The sequence below is a fragment of the Pristiophorus japonicus genome, unplaced genomic scaffold (assembly GCF_044704955.1).
Source record: "Pristiophorus japonicus isolate sPriJap1 unplaced genomic scaffold, sPriJap1.hap1 HAP1_SCAFFOLD_204, whole genome shotgun sequence".
Taxonomy (NCBI): Eukaryota; Metazoa; Chordata; class Chondrichthyes; family Pristiophoridae; genus Pristiophorus; species Pristiophorus japonicus.
In genome coordinates, this window is record NW_027251736.1 from 892,961 (window position 1) to 912,928 (window position 19,968).

At 52.1% G+C, this 19,968-nt stretch overlaps 1 protein-coding gene across 1 annotated transcript; it reads left to right on the top strand.

The window, feature by feature from the left end:
• Positions 1 to 384: 384 nt before the first annotated feature.
• Positions 385 to 17,989, top strand: ptrhd1 (peptidyl-tRNA hydrolase domain containing 1). Its single transcript, XM_070870978.1, has 2 exons — positions 385 to 650; positions 17,652 to 17,989. The coding sequence occupies exons 1-2, from the start codon at positions 447 to 449 to the stop codon at positions 17,820 to 17,822; spliced, it is 375 nt and encodes a 124-aa protein (XP_070727079.1). The 5' UTR covers positions 385 to 446; the 3' UTR covers positions 17,823 to 17,989.
• Positions 17,990 to 19,968: the final 1,979 nt, after the last annotated feature.

Here is a 19,968-nt window from a genome sequence, read left to right on the forward strand (position 1 = left end):
GAGCGGATGACCTCTGACCCTGTGCCTTGTTTCCCCCAGGCTCAGTGTGAGCGGATGACCTCTGACCCTGTGCCTTGTTTCCCCCCAGGCTCAGTGTGAGCAGATGATCTCTGACCCTGTGCCTTGTTTCCCCCCCAGGCTCAGTGTGAGCAGATGGCCTCTGACCCTGTGCCTTGTTTCCCCCCCAGGCTCAGTGTGGCGGATGACCTCTGACCCTGTGCCTTGTTTCCCCCCAGGCTCAGTGTGGCGGATGACCTCTGACCCTGTGCCTTGTTTCCCCCCAGGCTCAGTGTGGCGGATGACCTCTGACCTTGTGCCTTGTTTCCCCCCCAGGCTCAGTGTGAGCGGATGACCTCTGACCATGTGCCTTGTTTACCCCCAGGCTCAGTGTGAGCGGATGACCTCTGACCCTGTGCCTTGTTTCCCCCCAGGCTCAGTGTGAGCAGATGGCCTCCCCTGGTCCTGCGCCCCGTCTGGTGCAGTATGTGGTGGTGCGAGGAGACCTGCAGCGAGGCCTGGGCTGGCCCCTCGGAGCGCTCCTGGCCCAGGCCTGCCATGCCTGCACTGCGGCCATCCACCTGTTCTACCCCGACCCTGACACACAGACGTACCTGCGGGAGCTCGATACCATGCACAAGGTGGTGCTGGAGGTGAGACAGGAGCGGGGTGGTCACTGCATTACTGCATTTTTGAACAATGGAGCAAGGGAGAGATGGAGGGGCGATACATCCAACGATAAAAGTAAGAGCAGGTGGTGACGGCTAATGGGCCCTTGGTTTGATGCAGGGTGCTGAATTTGGACAAGATTTACGTCCCAATTGCTGCGTTGTGTGGAGATCTGGCACTCCATTATCATCGAATGGTTACAGCACAAGAGGCCATTCGGCCCGTTGAGCCTGTGTCGACACTCTGCAAGAGCACCTCAGCCAGTCCCACTCCCCCGCCCTTACCCCATAGCCCTGCATATTTTTTTCTTTCAGGTACTTATCTAACTCTCTTGTGAAAGCCACGATTGAGTCTGTCTCCAGCACCCTCTCGGGCAGCGCATTCCAGATCCTAACCACTCGCATAAAGACATAGAAACATAGAAAATAGGTGCAGGAGTAGGCCATTCGGCCCTTCGAGCCTACACCGCCATTCAATGAGTTCATGGCTGAACATTCAACTTCAGTACCCCATTCCTGCTTTCTCGCCATACCCCTTGATCCCCCTAGCAGTAAGGACCTCATCTAACTCCTTTTTGAATATATTTAGTGAATTGGCCTCAACAACTTTCTGTGGTAGAGAATTCCACAGGTTCACCACTCTCTGGGTGAAGAAGTTCCTCCGCATCTCGGTCCTAAATGGCTTACCCCTTATCCTTAGACTGTGACCCCTGGTTCTGGACTTCCCCAACATTGGGAACATTCTTCCTGCATCTAACCTGTCTAACCCCGTCAGAATTTTATATGTTTCTATGAGGTCCCCTCTCATTCTTCTGAACTCCAGTGAATACAAGCCCAGTTGATCCAGTCTTTCTTGATAGGTCAGTCCCGCCATCCCGGGAATCAGTCTGGTGAACCTTCGCTGCACTCCCTCAATAGCAAGAATGTCCTTCCTCAAGTTAGGAGACCAAAACTTTACACAATACTCCAGGTGTGGCCTCACCAATGCCCTGTACAACTGTAGCAACACCTCCCTGCCCCTGTATTCAAATCCCCTCGCTATGAAGGCCAACATGCCATTTGCTTTCTTAACCGCCTGCTGCACCTGCATGCCAACCTTCAATGACTGATGTACCATGACACCCAGGTCTCTTTGCACCTCCCCTTTTCCTAATCTGTCACCATTCAGATAATAGTCTCTCTCTGTTTTTACCACCAAAGTGGATAACCTCACATTTATCCACATTATACTTCATCTGCCATGCATTTGCCCACTCACCTAACCTATTCAAGTCGCTCTGCAGCCTCACAGCATCCTCCTCGCAGCTCACACTGCCACCCAACTTAGTGTCATCCGCAAATTTGGAGATACTACATTTAATCCCCTCATCTAAATCATTAATGTACAGTGTAAACAGCTGGGGCCCCAGCACAGAACCTTGCGGTACCCCACTAGTCACTGCCTGCCATTCTGAAAAGTACCCATTTACTCCTACTCTTTGCTTCCTGTCTGACAACCAGTTCTCAATCCATGTCAGTACACTACCCCCAATCCCATGTGCTCTAACTTTGCACATCAATCTCTTGTGTGGGACCTTGTCGAACGCCTTCTGAAAGTCCAAATATACCACATCAACTGGTTCTCCCTTGTCCACTCTACTGGAAACATCCTCAAAAAATTCCAGAAGATTTGTCAAGCATGATTTCCCTTTCACAAATCCATGCTGACTTGGACCTATCATGTCACCTCTTTCCAAATGCACTGCTATGACATCCTTAATAATTGATTCCATCATTTTACCCACTACCGATGTCAGGCTGACCGGTCTATAATTCCCTGTTTTCTCTCTCCCTCCTTTTTTAAAAAGTGGGGTTACATTGGCTACTCTCCACTCGATAGGAACTGATCCAGAGTCAATGGAATGTTGGAAAATGACTGTCAACGAATCCACTTTTTCCAAGGCCACCTCCTTAAGTACTCTGGGATGCAGTCCATCAGGCCCTGGGGATTTATCGGCCTTCAATCCCATCAATTTCCCCAACACAATTTCCCGGCTAATAAGGATTTCCCTCAGTTCCTCCTCCTTACTAGATCCCCCGACCCCTTTTATAACCGGAAGGTTGTTCGTGTCCTCCTCAGTGAATACTGAACCGACGTTTTTCCTCATGTCGCCTTTGGTTCTTTTGCCAAACACCTTAAATCTGTATCCTCTGGTTCTCAACCCTTCTGCCAATGGGAACAGTTTCTCTCGATCTACTCTGTTCAGACCCCTCATGATGTTGAACACCTCGATCAAATCTCCTTTCGACCTTCTCTGCTCTACATAAGAACATCAGAAATAGGAGCAGGAGTTGGCCATATTTCCCCTCGAGCCTGCTCCGCCATTCAATAAGATCATGGCTGATCTGATCCTGGGCTCAGCGCCACTTCCCTGCCCGCTCCCCATAACCCTTTACTCCCTTATCGCTTAAAAATCTGTCATCTCCACCTTATGCAATGTCCCAGCCTCCACAGCTCTCTGGGGCAGAGAATTCCACAGATTTACAACCCTCTGAGAGAAGAAATTCCTCCTCATTTCAGTTTTAAATGGGTGGCCCCTTATTCTAAGACCATGCCCCCTAGTTCTAGATTCCGCCATTAAGGGGAAACATCCTCTCTGCATCCACCTTGTCAAGCCCTCTCATTATCTTATATGTTTCAATAAGATCACCTCTCATTCTTCTGAACTTCAATGAGTATAGGCCCAACCTACTCAACCTATCTTCATAAGTCAACCCCCTCATCCCCGGAATCAACCGAGTGAACCTTCTCTGAACTGCCTCCAATGCAAGTATATCCTTCCTTAAATAAGGAGACCAAAACTGTACGCAGTACTCCAGGTGTGGCCTCACCAATACCCTGTACAGTGTAGCAGGACTTCTCTGCTTTTATACTCTATCCCCCTGACAATAAAGGCCAACATTCCATTTGCCTTCCTGATCACTTGCTGTACCTGCATACTAACTGTTTGTGTTTCATGCACAAGAATGCAATTTCTCTCCATTTAAATAATAATTTGATTTTTTTCTGCCAAAGTGCATGACCTCACATTTTCTCACATTATACTCCATCTGTCAGATGTTTGCCCACTCACTTAGCCTGTCTATATCCCTTTGCAGATTTTTTTTGTGTCCTCACAACTAACTTTCCCACCCACCTTTGTATCATCAGCAAACTTGGCTACATTACACTCGGTCCCTTCATCCAAGTCATTAATATAGATTGTAAATAGTTGAGGTCCCAGCACTGATCCCTGTGACACCCCACTAGTTACAGTTTGACAACCGGAAAATGACCCATTGATCCCTGTTTTCAACTCTCTGTTTTTTGTTAGTTAGCCAATTCTCTATCCAACTCTCAGCTTTTATCTTATGCAGTAACATTTTATGTGGCACCTTACAATGTCTTCTGGAAATCCAAATACACCACATCCACTGGTTCCCCTTACCCACCCTGTTCATTACATCCTCAAAGAACTCCAGCAAATTTGTAAAAAATGATTTCCCTTCATAAAACCATGCTGAGTCTGTCCCACTACTGCTTCCTTAATAATGGACTCCAGCATTTTCCCAACCACAGATGTTAGGCTAACTGGTCTATAGTTTCCTGCTTTCTGTCTGCCTCCTTTTTTAAACAGGGGCGTTACATTTCCAGTTTTCCAATCCGCTGGGACCGCCCCAGAATCCAGGGAATTTTGGTAGATTACAACCAATGCATCCACTATCCCTGCAGCCACTTCTCTTAGGACCCTAGGATACAAGCCATCAGGTCCAGGGGACTTGTCCACCTTTAGTCCCATTATTTTACCCAGTACTACTTCTTTAGTGATAGTGATTGTATTCAGTTCCTCCCTCCCTATAGTCCCAATGATTATCCATTATTGGGATGTTTTTAGTGTCTTCCACCATGAAGACCAATACAAAATATTTGTTCAACGTCTCTGCCATTTCCCTATTTTCCATTAATTCCCCAGTCTCATCTAAAGGATCAACATTTACTTTAGCCACTCTTTTCCTTTTTATATACCTATCAAAATTCTTATTATATGTTTATATATTTATTGCTAGTTTACTTTCATAATCTATCTTCCCTCTCTTTATTATTTTTTTAGTCATTCTTTGCTGGTTTTTAAACATTTCCCAATCCTCTGGCCTCCCACTAATCTTGGCCACTTTGTGTGCATTGTTTTCAATTTGATACCATCCTTTACTTCCTTAGTTAGCCACGGATAGTTCTCCCTTCTCTTACAGTCTTTCCTTCTCACTGGAATATATTTTTGTTGAGAGTTATGAAATATCTCCTTAAATGTCTGCCACTGCTTATCAACCATCTTACACTTTAATCTATTTTCCCTGTTCACTTTAGCCAACTCTGCCTTTATACCTTTGTAATCGCCTTTATTTAAGATCAGGACACTGGTTTGAGATCCAACTTTATCACCCTCCAACTGAATTTGAAATTCAACCATGCTATGATCACTCTTTCCTAGAGGATCCTTTACTTGGAGATCATTTATTAATCCTGTCTCATTACACAGTACCAGATAAGAATATAAGAAATAGGAGCAGGAATAGGCCATACGGCCCCTCAAGCCTGCTCCGCCATTTAATACGATCATGGCTGATCTGATCATGGACTCAGATCCATTTCCCTGCCCGCTCCCCATAACCCTTTATCCCCTTATCGGTTAAGAAACTGTCTATTTCTGTCTTAAATTTATTCAATGACCCAATTTCCACAGCTCTCTGGGGCAGCGAATTCCACAGATTTACAACCCTCTGAGAGAAGAAATTTCTCCTCATCTCAGTTTTAAATGGGCGGCCCTTTATTCTGAGATTATGACCCCTAGTTCTAGTCTCCCCCATCAGTGAAAACTGTCCCTTTAATCCATTGGCTTCATCTTTGCTGGCAAACCTATTATGTGGCACTTTGTTAAACGCCTTTTGGAATTCCATGTACATCACGTCAACCCCATTACTCTCATCAACCCTCTCTGTTACCTCATCAAAAAACTCAAGTTGGTTTAACAAATCCGTGCTAGCTTTCGGTAATCAATCCACACTTGTCCAAGTGACTGTTAATTTTGTCCCAGATTATTGTTTCTCAAAGTTTCCCCACTACTGAGGTTAAACTGACCGGTCTATAGTTGCTGGGTTTATCTTTACATCCTTTTTTGAACATGGGTATAACATTTGCAATTCTCCTGCCCTCTGGCACCTCCCCCGTATCAAAGGAGGATTGGAAGATTAGGGCCAGTACCTCCGTGATTTCTTCATGTACCTCTTTATCAATTCTTATCCCATCCAGCATTTCCTCTACCTCCTCCTTTACTATGTCAGTGGTGAAGACAGATGTAAAGTTCTCAGCCGTCCCCTCTGCCTCCGTGTTGGCCCCTAATCGGCCCCACCCCTCTTATTACCTGTTTATTTACATGCCTATAGAAGACTTTTGGATTCTCTTTTATGTTAGTTGCCAGTCTATTCACACACCCTCTCTTTGCCCCTCTTATTTCCTGTTTCACTTCCCCTCTGAACTTTCAATACTCAGCCTGGTTCGCACTTGTATTCTCGACTTGTTATCTGTCATACGTGCTCTTTTTCTGCTTTATCTTACTCTATCTCTTATGTCATCCAGGAAACTCTGACTTTAGTTACCCTACCTTTCCCTCGCGTGGAAATGTACCTCGACTGTACCTGAACCATCTCCTCTTCAAAGGCAGCCCATTGTTCCATTACAGTTTTGCCTGACAATCTTTGATTCCAGTTTATCCGGGCCAGATCCATTCTCATCCCACTGAAATTGGCCTTCCTCCAATTAAGTATTTTTACTCTCGATTGTTCTCCCCCACCCGCCCCGTACAGCTGAGCCACCTGTGGTGCCGTAGACTTGGCTCTGCTTGTACTAGTTGGTGGCCTGTAGAGTTCACCGAGTAATGTGATGCCACCTCTATTGTTCCTTAACTCTAGCCCCTCCAGGACGTCCTCTCTCTCCAACACTGGAACATTCTCGTAACCAATACTGCCACACCACCTCCTATCCTTCCTTCCCTATCGTTCCTGAACACCCTATATTCAGGAATATTTAATCCCCAATCCTGCCCCGTTTTGAGCCAGATATTATTGCCACATTATATTCCCATGTGGCTACTTGTGCCTGCAGCTCACCAGCTTGTTTACTATGTTTTGTGAGTTCACAGACATACACTGTAAACCTATCTTAGACCTTCCTGTCTCCAGATGCTGCCTGACCCCCTGAGATTTCCAGCATTTTCTGTTTTTATTTCAGATTCCAGCATCCACAGTATTTTTCTTTTGTATTCTCTTAGTCTGACCCCACCTAATACAGCACTATTTCTTTAGTGCTACCTCTCCCAGCCCTTTGTGCCCTTTATTCCCCCTTTATAATGCTACACCCTGGTTCCCATCTCCCTGCCAAGCTAGTTTAAACCCTCCCCAACAGCACTAGCAACCGCCCCCCCCCACGAGGATACTGGTCCCGGTGCTGTTGAGGTACAACCTGTCCGGCCTGTACAGGTCCCACCTCCCCCCAGAAGCGGTCCCATTGCCTCAGGAATCTAAAGCTCTCCCTCCTGCACCATCTCTCCAGCCAGGTATCCATCTGCTCTATCCTCCTGGTTCTGTACTCACTAGCTCGTGGCACCGGGAATAATCCGGAGAGTACTACCTTTGAGGTCCTACTTTTTAATCTCTCTCCTAGCTCCCTAAACTCTGCCTGCAGGACCTCATCCCTCTTCCTACCTCTGTCATTGGTCCCGATGTGGACCACGACCTCTGGCTGTTCACCCTCTCCCCCCAGAATGCCCTGCAGCCGCTCATGACATCCTTGACCCTGGCACCAGGGAGGCAACGTACCATCCTGGAGACATGTCTGCGGCTGCAGTAACGCCTGTCTCCTCCCCTGACTATCGAATCCCCTACCACTATAGCTCTTCCATTCTTCCTCCCCTCCCCCTGTGCAGCTGAGCCACCCGTGGTGCCGTGGACTTGGCTCTGACTGATCCCCAGAGGAAACATGGCCCTCACCAGTACTCAGATCAGAATACCGGTTGGAGAACGAGATGCACTCAGGTGATTCCTGCACTACCTGCCTGCTCCTCCTCAGTTCTCTGCCAGTCACTGATTCTCTCTCTCTGCCTGCGCACTCCTTAGCTGCGCTGTGACTACCCCTCCTGAAATGTGCTATCCACGTCGCTCTCAGCCTCACCGATACACCGCAGTGACTCCAGCTCCTGCTCAAGTTCTGAAACCCGGAGCTCGACCTCCTCCAGCTGACCACACTGCCTGCACACGTGGCCGTCCAGGACATGGGAAATGTCCTGGAGTTCCCACATGGCCCAGGATCGAGGGGCCCTACCATTTCTTTATTTAGTCGACTTTAATTAACTTCACAGAAACCGAAGACTAAGTTGTATCTAATTCACGTTATTAACATAATACAGTATTAACAGTTACCAATCTCCAAATTTCTGCTTAATCCCTAACCAGCTATTTAACCCGGGCCCCTAACATGAAGAGCAAAAAAGAATAGAGCCTTAGAATGGGGACAGTGAGGAGTCACTGGAGCAGGACCAGGAATCAGAGCTGATCATGGACAGAACGGTACAAAAGACTGAGGCATTTTTCACCAGAGCAGGGAGTATCACACAATCCGTTTCTTGCCACTGACTCCAGCCGTCTCCCTGACCATTGTCTGAGGCTGAGCCAGACGCTTCGCAACAAAAGCGTCCTGGAGTTGAGCTCCCGATCCCTATCCTCTCAATCAACAAGACCACCGACTTCCGCCTGGGTAATATCACCATCTCCGGCCCTGCCTCAGTTCACAGGATTACACGGGATATACGGCACAGAAACAGGCCATTCGGCCCAACCAGTCCATGCCGGCGTTTATGCTCCACTCGAGCCTCCTCCCGTCTTTCCTCATCTAAATCTAGCAGCATAACCCTTCTCCCCCATACGCTTGTCCAGCCTCTCCTTAAATACATCGATACTATTCGCCTCAACCCCTCCCTGTGGCAGTGAGTTCCACATTCTCACCACTCTCTGGGTAAAGAAGTTCCTTCTGAATTTCCTATTGGATTTTTTGGTGATGATCTTAGAAACATAGAAATTTACAGCACAGAAGGCGGCCATTCCGGCCCATCGTGTCCGTGCCGGCCGACAAAGAGCCACACGGTCCTCGGTCAGCAGCCCTGAAGGTTACATATAAACTTATGAACAATGACGGAAAGGCAAAGAGCACCCAGCCCAACCAGTCCGCCCCACACAACTGCGACACCCCTTACATTGAAACATTCTACACTCCACCTCAACCGGAGTCATGTGATCTCCTGGGAGAGGCAAAAACCAGATAAAAACCCAGGCCCATTTAGGGAGAATAAATCTGGGAAAATTCCTCTCCAACCCATCCAGGTGATCGACACTAGTCCAGGAGATCACCCTGGCCGTATTCTATTCCCTGCAGTACTTACCATTATATCTGCTCTGTCCAACAAAAGGTCATCCAGTCTAATCCCAATTACCAGCTCTAGGTCTGTAACCCTGCAGGTTACTGCACTTTAAGTGCACATCCAACCATCTCTTAAAAGTGGTGAGGGTTTCTGCATCCACCACTCTTCCAGGCAGCGAGTTCCAGATCCCCACAACCCTCTGTGTAAAGAAGCCCCCCCTCAAATCCCCTCTAAACCTTCCACCAACCACCTTAAAACTATGCCCCCTCGTAATAGACCCCTCCACCAATGGAAATAGACCCTTACTATCCACTATGTCCAGGCCCCTCATAGCCAGGTCGCTCATTGCAGTGCGGGCAGGCACAGCAGGAGGGGCGAGGGGGTGGCGAGAGTTTGTAGATGGGATGTGACCGGGGCCCAGAAGAGGAGTGAGTCTGGGGCCCAGAAGAGGAGTGAGTCTGGGGCCCAGAAGAGGAGTGAGTCTGGGGCCCAGAAGAGGAGTGAGTCTGGGGCCCAGAAGAGGAGTGAGTCTGGGGCCCAGAAGAGGCGAAGTCCCAGGGGCAGCATGGCCCAGCCCACACTGCGATATGTGTGCACGCACTCAGTCCGTGCAGCAGAGCTGATCTCCTGTCTGGGTTAACCCTTGCCACTGGACCAAGACCTCGCTCTGTCAAGCCCGTGTGGTGGCTGGTGTGCAACGGTCACCCCATGTTAAAACAATCCACCCACAGGCATCTTCCACCCTTCAGGATGTAGTTCGGGATCCGGAATATTAGGTCCTTCATTGAAACACCTGTGAACTCATCCCTTTTTGGCATGGAAGCAAGTCATCCTCACTTCGAGGGACTGCCTATGATATGATGATCCAGGCCCCTCAATATATTGTACACCTCGATGAGGTCTCCTCTCAACCTCCTCTGTTCCACTGAGAACAAACCCAGCCTATCCAATCTGTCCTCATAACTAAGATTCTCCATTCCAGGCAGCATCCTAGTAAATCTCCTCTGCACCCTCTCTAGTGCAATCACGTCCTTCCTATAATACGGCGACCAGAACTGCACGCAGTACTCCAGCTGTGGCCTAACCAAAGTATTATACAATTTAAGCACAACCTCCCTGCTCTTATATTCTATGCCTCGGCCAATAAAGGCAAGTATTCCGATTGCCTTCTTAACCACCTTATCCTCCTGGCCTGCTACTTTCAGGGATCTGTGAACAAGCACTCCAAGGTCCCTCTGTTCAGCTACACTATTAAGTGGCCTACCGCTTAATGTGTATACCCTTTCCTTATTAGCCTTCCCAAAGTGCATCACCTCACACTTCTCTGAATTAAATTCCATTTGCCACTGCTCTGCCCACCTGACCAGTAGATTGATATCCTCCTGCAACCCATGACTTTCCTCTTCATTATCAAACACACAGACAATTTTATATTCATGGCCTCTAGTTATACTCTTCCCCACAAGTGGAAACATTCTCTCTGTATCCATTCGATCAAACCTTTCATCATTTTAAAGACCTCTATTAGGTCACCCTTCAGCCTTTTTTCAAGAGAAAAGAGACCCAGCCTGTTCATCCTTTCCCGATATGTATACCCTCACATTTCTGGTACCATCCTTCTCTGCACCTCTCCAGTGCCTCTATATCCTGTTTATAATATGGTGACCAGAACTGTACGCAGTGCTCAGTGGTCTAACCAAGGTTTAGTATAACTTCCCGACTTTTCAATTCTACCCCTCCAGAAATAAACCCTAGTGCTGGGTTTGCTTTTTATGACCTCGCTAACCTGTGTCACAACGTTTAGTGATTTGTGTATTTGTATCCGAGATCCCATTGTTCCTCTATCCCACCCAGACTCCACCCTCCCAGTAATAAGTGACCTCCCTATTCTTCCTACCAAAATATAATACCTCACATTTATCTGTGTTGAACTTCATTTGCCAATTATATGCCCATTCTGCAAGTTTATTAATGTTCATTTTCTGCTGAAACCCTCATCCATGTTTTTTGTTGGCTCTAGACGTAACTATCCCAACGCACTCCTGCCCAGCATTCCGCATTCCATTCTCCAAAAACTCCTAACTCGCACCGAGTCCCGCTCACCCATCACCCCCCGTACTGACCCGTGTCCTAACCCGCACCGAGTCCCACTCACCCATCACCCCCCCGTACTGACCCGTGTCCTGACCCGTGTCCTAACCCGCACCGAGTCCCGCTCACCCATCACCCCCCGTACTGCCCCGTGCCCTAACTCGCACCGAGTCCCGCTCACCCATCACCTCCTATACTGTCCCGTGTCCTAACTCACACCCAGTCCCGCTCACCCATCACCCCCTGTGCTCGCTGCCCCCGTGTCCTAACTCACACCCAGTCCCACTCACCCATCACCCCCTGTGCTCACTGTCCCGTGTCCTAACTCACACCCAGTCCCGCTCACCCATCACCCCCTGTGCTCACTGCACCGTGTCCTAACTCACACCCAGTCCCGCTCACCCATCACCCCCTGTGCCCACTGACCCCGTGTCCTAACTCACACCCAGTCCCGCTCACCCATCACCCCCTGTGCTCACTGCACCGTGTCCTAACTCACACCCAGTCCGCTCACCCATCACCCCCTGTGCCCACTGACCCCGTGTCCTAACTCACACCCAGTCCCACTCACCCATCACCCCCTGTGCTCACTGCCCTGCATTGGCTCCCGGTTAAGCAACTCCACGATTTTAAAATTCTCATCCTTATTTACAAATCCCTTTGGCCCTCGCCCCTCCCTATCTCTGTAATCTCCTACAGCCCACAATCCCCCGAGATGTCTGCGCTCCTCTAATTCTGCCCTCCTGAGCAGCCCCGATTTTAATTGCTGAACTATCGGTGGATGTGCCTTCAGGTGCCTGGGCCCCAAGCTCTGGAACTCCCTCCCTGAACCTCTCCGCCTTGCTCTCCTTCTTTAAGACGCTCCTTAAAACCTATGTCTTTGACCAAGCTTCTGGTCACCTGTCCTAATATCTCCTTATGTGGCTCGGTGTCACATTTTGTTCGAATGCTGCTCTGAAGCACCGTGGGACATTTAATCCTGGTAAAGGTGTTATATAAATACAAGGGGCTCTAAACGGGAATTTCAAAATTGTGTAAATAACGAGGGAATGTTTCCACCGAGGTTTTACTGACCAGGGAATGTTGTATTTATTACAAGCCACAGAAACTTTAACAACATTTTAAAGAGAATTCGATAAAGATTTGAAAAGGAAGAATATAACAGCACACGGGGTTAAGGACAGGGAAATGGGGTTTGAGCAGAGAGCCGAGTTCAGCACCGACACTGACACAGCTGAGGTGGGCTGAATGGCCACCTGCACAGTAATCTCTGGTGCTGCTGACTTTGTTCGAGAAGGTGCAGTTTTAGAAGCACCGTAACATTCTAACGTGTATTCATCTGCTACTAAAATGTAGGCACCTGTCCATTTAAGACTAAATAGTCTCTTTACTGATGAGTAAAAATTAAGTTCAGATGGAGGTCAACGAAGAAGTGTCCGACAGGGCTGTGGAGTCCTGCTCCTGGACATTGCCCTTCTGCAAATGGCTGAGTGTGACAGAAGTCATCACTTGGGCCGAATTGGAGATATACGGCACCCAGAGGAAAAGTGACCTCAGAAACGTGCTCCACAGAGACACCCACTGGCCAGAGCCTGCAACCACACCATGACAGAAAGCTGTTTACATTGTTTACATAGGCAGTTTCAATCTTACAATTTGGCATAAAGGCATGCTCGAACATCTGACAAGGTGTTGGGCAAAATGTGAGCGTCTTCACACATTTGCACTCCCACTCCCGGACACACTCCCACTCCCGGACACACTCCCACTCCCGGACGCACTCCCACTCCCAGACACACTCCCAGACACACTCCCACTCCCGGACACACTCCCACTCCCGGACACACTCCCACTCCCGGACACACTCCCACTCCCAGACACACTCCCGGACACACTCCCACTCCCGGACACACTCCCACTCCCAGACACACTCCCGGACACACTCCCACTCCCGGACACACTCCCACTCCCGGACACACTCCCACTCCCGGACACACTCCCACTCCCAGACACACTCCCACTCCCGGACACACTCCCACTCCCAGACACACTCCCGGACACACTCCCACTCCCAGACACACTCCCAGACACACTCCCACTCCCGGACACATTCCCACTCCCGGACACACTCCCACTCCCAGACACACTCCCACTCCCGGACACACTCCCAGACACACTCCCACTCCCATAGAAACATAGAAAATAGGTGCAGGAGCAGGCCATTCAGCCCTTCTAGCCTGCACCGCCATTCAATGAGTTCATGGCTGAACATGAAACTTCAGTACCCCCTTCCTGCTTTCTCGCCATACCCCTTGATTCCCCCGAGTAGTAAGGACTTCATCTAACTCCCTTTTGAATATATTTAGTGAATTGGCCTCAACTACTTTCTGTGGTAGAGAATTCCACAGGTTCACCACTCTCTGGGTGAAGAAGTTTCTCCTCATCTCGGTCCTAAATGGCTTACCCCTTATCCTTAGACTGTGACCTCTGGTTCTGGACTTCCCCAACATTGGGAACATTCTTCCTGCATCTAATCTCTCTAAACCCGTCAGAATTTTAAACGTTTCTATGAGGTCCCCTCTCATTCTTCTGAACTCCAGTGAATACAAGCCCAGTTGATCCAGTCTTTCTTGATAGGTCAGTCCCGCCATCCCGGGAATCAGTCTGGTGAATCTTCGCTGCACTCCCTCAATAGCAAGAATGTCCTTCCTCAAGTTAGGAGACCAAAACTGTACACAATACTCCAGGTGTGGCCTCACCAAGGCCCTGTACAACTGTAGCAACACCTCCCTGCCCCTGTATTCAAATCCCCTCGCTATGAAGGCCAACATGCCATTTGCTTTCTTAACCGCCTGCTGTACCTGCATGCTAACCTTCAATGACTGATGTACCATGACACCCAGGTCTCGTTGCACCTTCCCTTTTCCTAATCTGTCACCATTCAGATAATAGTCTGTCTCTCTGTTTTTACCACCAAAGTGGATAACCTCACATTTATCCACATTATACTTCATCTGCCATGCATTTGCCCACTCACCTAACCTATCCAAGTCGCTCTGCAGCCTAATAGCATCCTCCTCGCAGCTCACACTGCCACCCAACTTAGTGTCATCCGCAAATTTGGAGATACTGCATTTAATCCCCTCGTCTAAATCATTAATGTACAATGTAAACAGCTGGGGCCCCAGCACAGAACCTTGCGGCATCCCACTAGTCACTGCCTGCCATTCTGAAAAGTCCCCATTTACTCCTACTCTTTGCTTCCTGTCTGACAACCAGTTCTCAATCCACATCAGCACACTACCCCCAATCCCATGTGCTTTAACTTTGCACATTAATCTCTTGTGTGGGACCTTGTCGAAAGCCTTCTGAAAGTCCAAATATACCACATCAACTGGTTCTCCTTTGTCCACTTTACTGGAAACATCCTCAAAAAATTCCAGAAGATTTGTCAAGCATGATCTCCCTTTCACAAATCCATGCTGACTTGGACCTATCATGTCACCATTTTCCAGATGCACTGCTATGACATCCTTAATAATTGATTCCATCATTTTACCCACTACTGAGGTCAGACTGACCGGTCTATAATTCCCTGTTTTCTCTCTCCCTCCTTTTTTAAAAAGTGGGGTTACATTGGCTACCCTCCACTCCATAGGAACTGATCCAGAGTCAATGGAATGTTGGAAAATGACTGTCAATGCATCCGCTATTTCCAAGGCCACCTCCTTAAGTACTCTGGGATGCAGTCCATCAGGCCCTGGGGTTTTATCGGCCTTCAATCCCATCAATTTCCCCAACACAATTTCCCGACTAATAAAGATTTCCCTCAGTTCCCCCTCCTTACTAGACCCTCTGACCCCTTTTATAACCGGAAGGTTGTTTGTATCCTCCTTAGTGAATACCGAACCAAAGTACTTGTTCAATTGGTCTGCCATTTCTTTGTTCCCCGTTATGACTTCCCCTGATTCTGACTGCAGGGGACCTACGTTTGTCTTTACTAACCTTTTTCTCTTTACATACCTATAGAAACTTTTGCAATCCACCTTAATGTTCCCTGCAAGCTTCTTCTCGTACTCCATTTTCCCTGCCCTAATCAAACCCTTTGTCCTCCTCTGCTAAGTTCTAAATTTCTCCCAGTCCCCAGGTTCGCTGCTATTTCTGGCCAATTTGTATGCCACTTCCTTGGCTTTAATACTATCCCTGATTTCCCTAGATAGCCACGGTTGAGTCACCTTCCCTTTTTTATTTTTACGCCAGACAGGAATGTACAATTGTTGTAATTCATCCATGCGGTCTCTAAATGTCTGCCATTGCCCATCCACAGTCAACCCCCTAAGTATCATTCGCCAATCTATCCTAGCCAATTCACGCCTCATACCTTCAAAGTTACCCTTCTTTAAGTTCTGGACCATGGTCTCTGAATTTACTGTTTCATTCTCCATCCTAATGCAGAGATCCACCATATTATGGTCACTCTTCCCCAAGGGGCCTCGCACAATGTGATTGCTAGTTAATTCTCTCTCATTACACAACACCCAGTCTAAGATGGCCTCCCCCCTAGTTGGTTCCTCAACATATTGGTCTAGAAAACCATCCCTTATGCACTCCAGGAAATCCTCCTCCACCGTATTGCTTCCAGTTTGGTTAGCCCAATCTATGTGCATATTAAAGTCACCCATTATAACTGCTACACCTTTATTGCATGCACCCCTAATTTCCTGTTTGATGCCCTCCCCAACATCCCTATTACTGTTTGGAGGTCTGTACACAACTCCTACTAACGTTTTTTGCCCTTTGGTGTTCTGCAGCTCTACCCATATAGATTCCACATCATCCAAGCTAATGTCTTTCCTAACTATTGCATTAATCTCCTCTTTAACCAGCAATGCTACCCCACCTCCTTTTCCTTTTATTCTATCCTTCCTGAATGTTGAATACCCCTGAATGTTGAGTTCCCAGCCCTGATCATCCTGGAGCCACGTCTCTATTATTTATTAACATCTATTTGCACAATTAATTCATCCACGGATACTCCTTGCATTAAGACACAAAGCCTTCAGGCTTGTTTTTTTAACACCCTTTGTCCTTTTAGAATTTTGCTGTACAGTGGCCCTTTTTGTTCTTTGTCTTGGGTTTCTCTGCCCTCCACTTTTCCTCATCTCCTTTCTGTCTTTTGCTTTTGCCTCCTTTTTGTTTCCCTCTGTCTCCCTGCATTGGTTCCCATCCCCCTGCCATATTAGTTTAAATCCTCCCCAACAGCACTAGCAAACACTCCCCCGAGGACATTGGTTCCGGTCCTGACCAGGTGCAGACCGTCCGGTTTATACTGGTCCCACCTCCCCCAGAACCGGTTCCAATGCCCCAGGAATTTGAATCCCTCCCTTCTGCACCACTGCTCAAGCCACGTATTCATCTGCGCTATCCTGCGATTCCTACTCTGACTAGCATGTGGCACTGGTAGCAATCCTGAGATTACTCCCAGACACACTCCCAGACACACTCCCACTCCCAGACACACTCCCGGACACACTCCCACTCCCGGACACACTCCCACTCCCGGACACAATCCCACTCCCGGACACACTTCCACTCCCAGACACACTCCCAGACACACTCCCACTCCCGGACACACTCCCACTCCCGGACACACTTCCGGACACACTCCCACTCCCGGACACACTCCCACTCCCAGACACACTCCCGGACACACTCTCCCACTCCCAGACACACTCCCGGACACACTCCCACTCCCGGACACACTCCCACTCCCAGACACACTCCCACTCCCGGACACACTCCCACTCCCGGACACAATCCCACTCCCGGACACAATCCCACTCCCAGACACACTCCCGGACACACTCCCACTCCCGGACACACTCCCACTCCCGGACACACTCCCACTCCCGGACACACTCCCACTCCCGGACACACTCCCGGACACACTCCCACTCCCGGACACACTCCCACTCCCGGACACACTCCCAGACACACTCCCACTCCCAGACACACTCCCACACATTTACACTACCACACCCAGACAGTCACTCTCTCCCATGCTCTCTCTCTCCCGCGTGCGCTCTCTCCCACGCGCTCTCTCGTGCTCTCTCTCACGCTCTGTCGCGCGCTCGCTCTCGCGCACTCCCTCACACGTACACATTCCCTCACGCTCTCTCTCGCACACGCTCTCTCTCGCACACTCACGTTCACGCTCACTCTGACACGCTCACTCTTACACACACACACACATTCACACCTTTACTTGGTATTGTCCACAGGGAGTTGAGCCCAAGTAGGGTTAGAGGGAGCGGATGAGACCGTTTGAAGCGATTGCTATCCAGGCTGACGGGGCAGGATTGTCCTTTCCATCCCCAAAGGTTGCGACTAATTTTCTGTTTCAATGCAGGTGGCGGATGAACAGACTCTGACCAACCTTTCCCAAACACTGAGAGATGCCGGTGTCCATCACAAGCTCTGGATTGAACAGCCAGAGAACATTGCCACCTGCCTGGCCCTCAAACCCTACCCTAAAGACCAGGTGCAGAAACTGCTAAAGACACTGAAGCTGCTGAAGTGACCCGGATCGAAGGACCACCTCCCCCCCGACCCTCGACCCTCCTCCCGACCCTCCTCCCCCCCGACCCTCCTCCCCCCACCCTCCTCCCCCCCGACCCTCGACCCTCCTCCTCCCGACCCTCCTCCCCCCCGACCCTCCTCCCCCCACCCTCCTCCCCCCACCCTCCTCCCCCCCGACCCTCAACCCTCCTCCTCCCGACCCTCCTCCCCCCGACCCTCCTCCCCCCACCCTCCTCCCCCCCGACCCTCCTCCTCCCGACCCTCCTCCTCCCGACCCTCCTCCCCCCACCCTCCTCCCTCCCGACCCTCCTCCTCCCGACCCTCCTCCTCCCGACCCTCCTCCTCCCGACCCTCCTCCCCCCCGACCCTCCTCCCCCCACCCTCCTCCCCCCCACCCTCCTCCCCCCCACCCTCCTCCCCCCCGACCCTCCTCCCCCCCGACCCTCCTCCTGCCCCCCCGACCCTCGACCCTCCTCCCCTCGACCCTCCTCCCCCCCCACCCTCCTCCCCCCCGACCCTCCTCCCCCCCGACCCTCCTCCCCCCCGACCCTCCTCCCCCCGACCCTCCTCCCCCCACCCTCCTCCCCCCCGACCCTCCTCCCCCCCGACCCTCCTCCCCCCACCCTCCTCCCCCCCCACCCTCCTCCCCCCCGACCCTCCTCCCCCCCGACCCTCCTCCCCCCCGACCCTCCTCCCCCCCGACCCTCGACCCTCCTCCTCCCGACCCTCCTCCTCCCGACCCTCCTCCTCCCGACCCTCCTCCCCCCACCCTCCTCCCCCCCACCCTCCTCCCCCCACCCTCCTCCTCCCCCCCCGAACCTCGACCCTCCTCCCCCCCGACCCTCCTCCCCCTCGACCCTCCTCCCCCCCCCCACCCTCCTCCCCCCCGACCCTCCTCCCCCCCGACCCTCCTCCCCCCCGACCCTCCTCCCCCCACCCTCCTCCCCCCCGACCCTCCTCCCCCCCGACCCTCCTCCCCCCACCCTCCTCCCCCCCGACCCTCCTCCCCCCACCCTCCTCCCCCCCGACCCTCCTCCCCCCGACCCTCCTCCCCCCGACCCTCCTCCCCCCCGACCCTCCTCCCCCCCGACCCTCCTCCCCCCCGACCCTCCTCCCCCGACCCTCCTCCCCCGACCCTCCTCCCCCCCGACCCTCCTCCCCCCACCCTCCTCCCCCCCGACCCTCCTCCCCCCACCCTCCTCCCCCCCGACCCTCCTCCCCCCCGACCCTCCTCCCCCCCGACCCTCCTCCCCCCCGACCCTCCTCCCCCCCGACCCTCCTCCCCCCACCCTCCTCCCCCCCGACCCTCCTCCCCCCGACCCTCCTCCCCCCCGACCCTCCTCCCCCCCGACCCTCCTCCCCCCCGACCCTCCTCCCCCCCGACCCTCCTCCCCCCCGACCCTCCTCCTCCCGACCCTCCTCCTCCCGACCCTCCTCCCCCCCGACCCTCCTCCCCCCGACCCTCCTCCCCCCACCCTCCTCCCCCCGACCCTCCTCCCCCCCGACCCTCCTCCCCCCACCCACCTCCCCCCACCCTCCTCCCCCCCACCCTCCTCCCCCCCACCCTCCTCCCCCCCGACCCTCCTCCCCCCCACCCTCCTCCCCCCCGACCCTCCTCCCCCCCGACCCTCCTCCCCCCACCCTCCTCCCCCCCCACCCTCCTCCCCCCCACCCCTCCTCCCCCCCGACCCTCCTCCCCCCCGACCCTCCTCCTCCCCCCCGACCCTCCTCCCCCCCGACCCTCCTCCCCCCACCCTCCTCCCCCCCGACCCTCCTCCCCCCACCCTCCTCCCCCCACCCTCCTCCCCCCCGACCCTCCTCCTCCCCCCCCGACCCCCGACCCTCCTCCTGCCCCCCCGACCCTCGACCCTCCTCCCCTCGACCCTCCTCCCCCCCACCCTCCTCCCCCCCCCGACCCTCCTCCCCCCCCCGACCCTCCTTCCCCCCCCGACCCTCCTCCCCCCCCCGACCCTCCTCCCCCCCCCCGACCCTCCTTCCCCCCCCCGACCCTCCTCCCCCCCGACCCTCCTCCCCCCCCCCGACCCTCCTCCTCCCCCCCGACCCTCCTCCCCCCCCGACCCTCCTTCCCCCCCCCGACCCTCCTCCCCCCCCCCGACCCTCCTTCCCCCCCCCCGACCCTCCTTCCC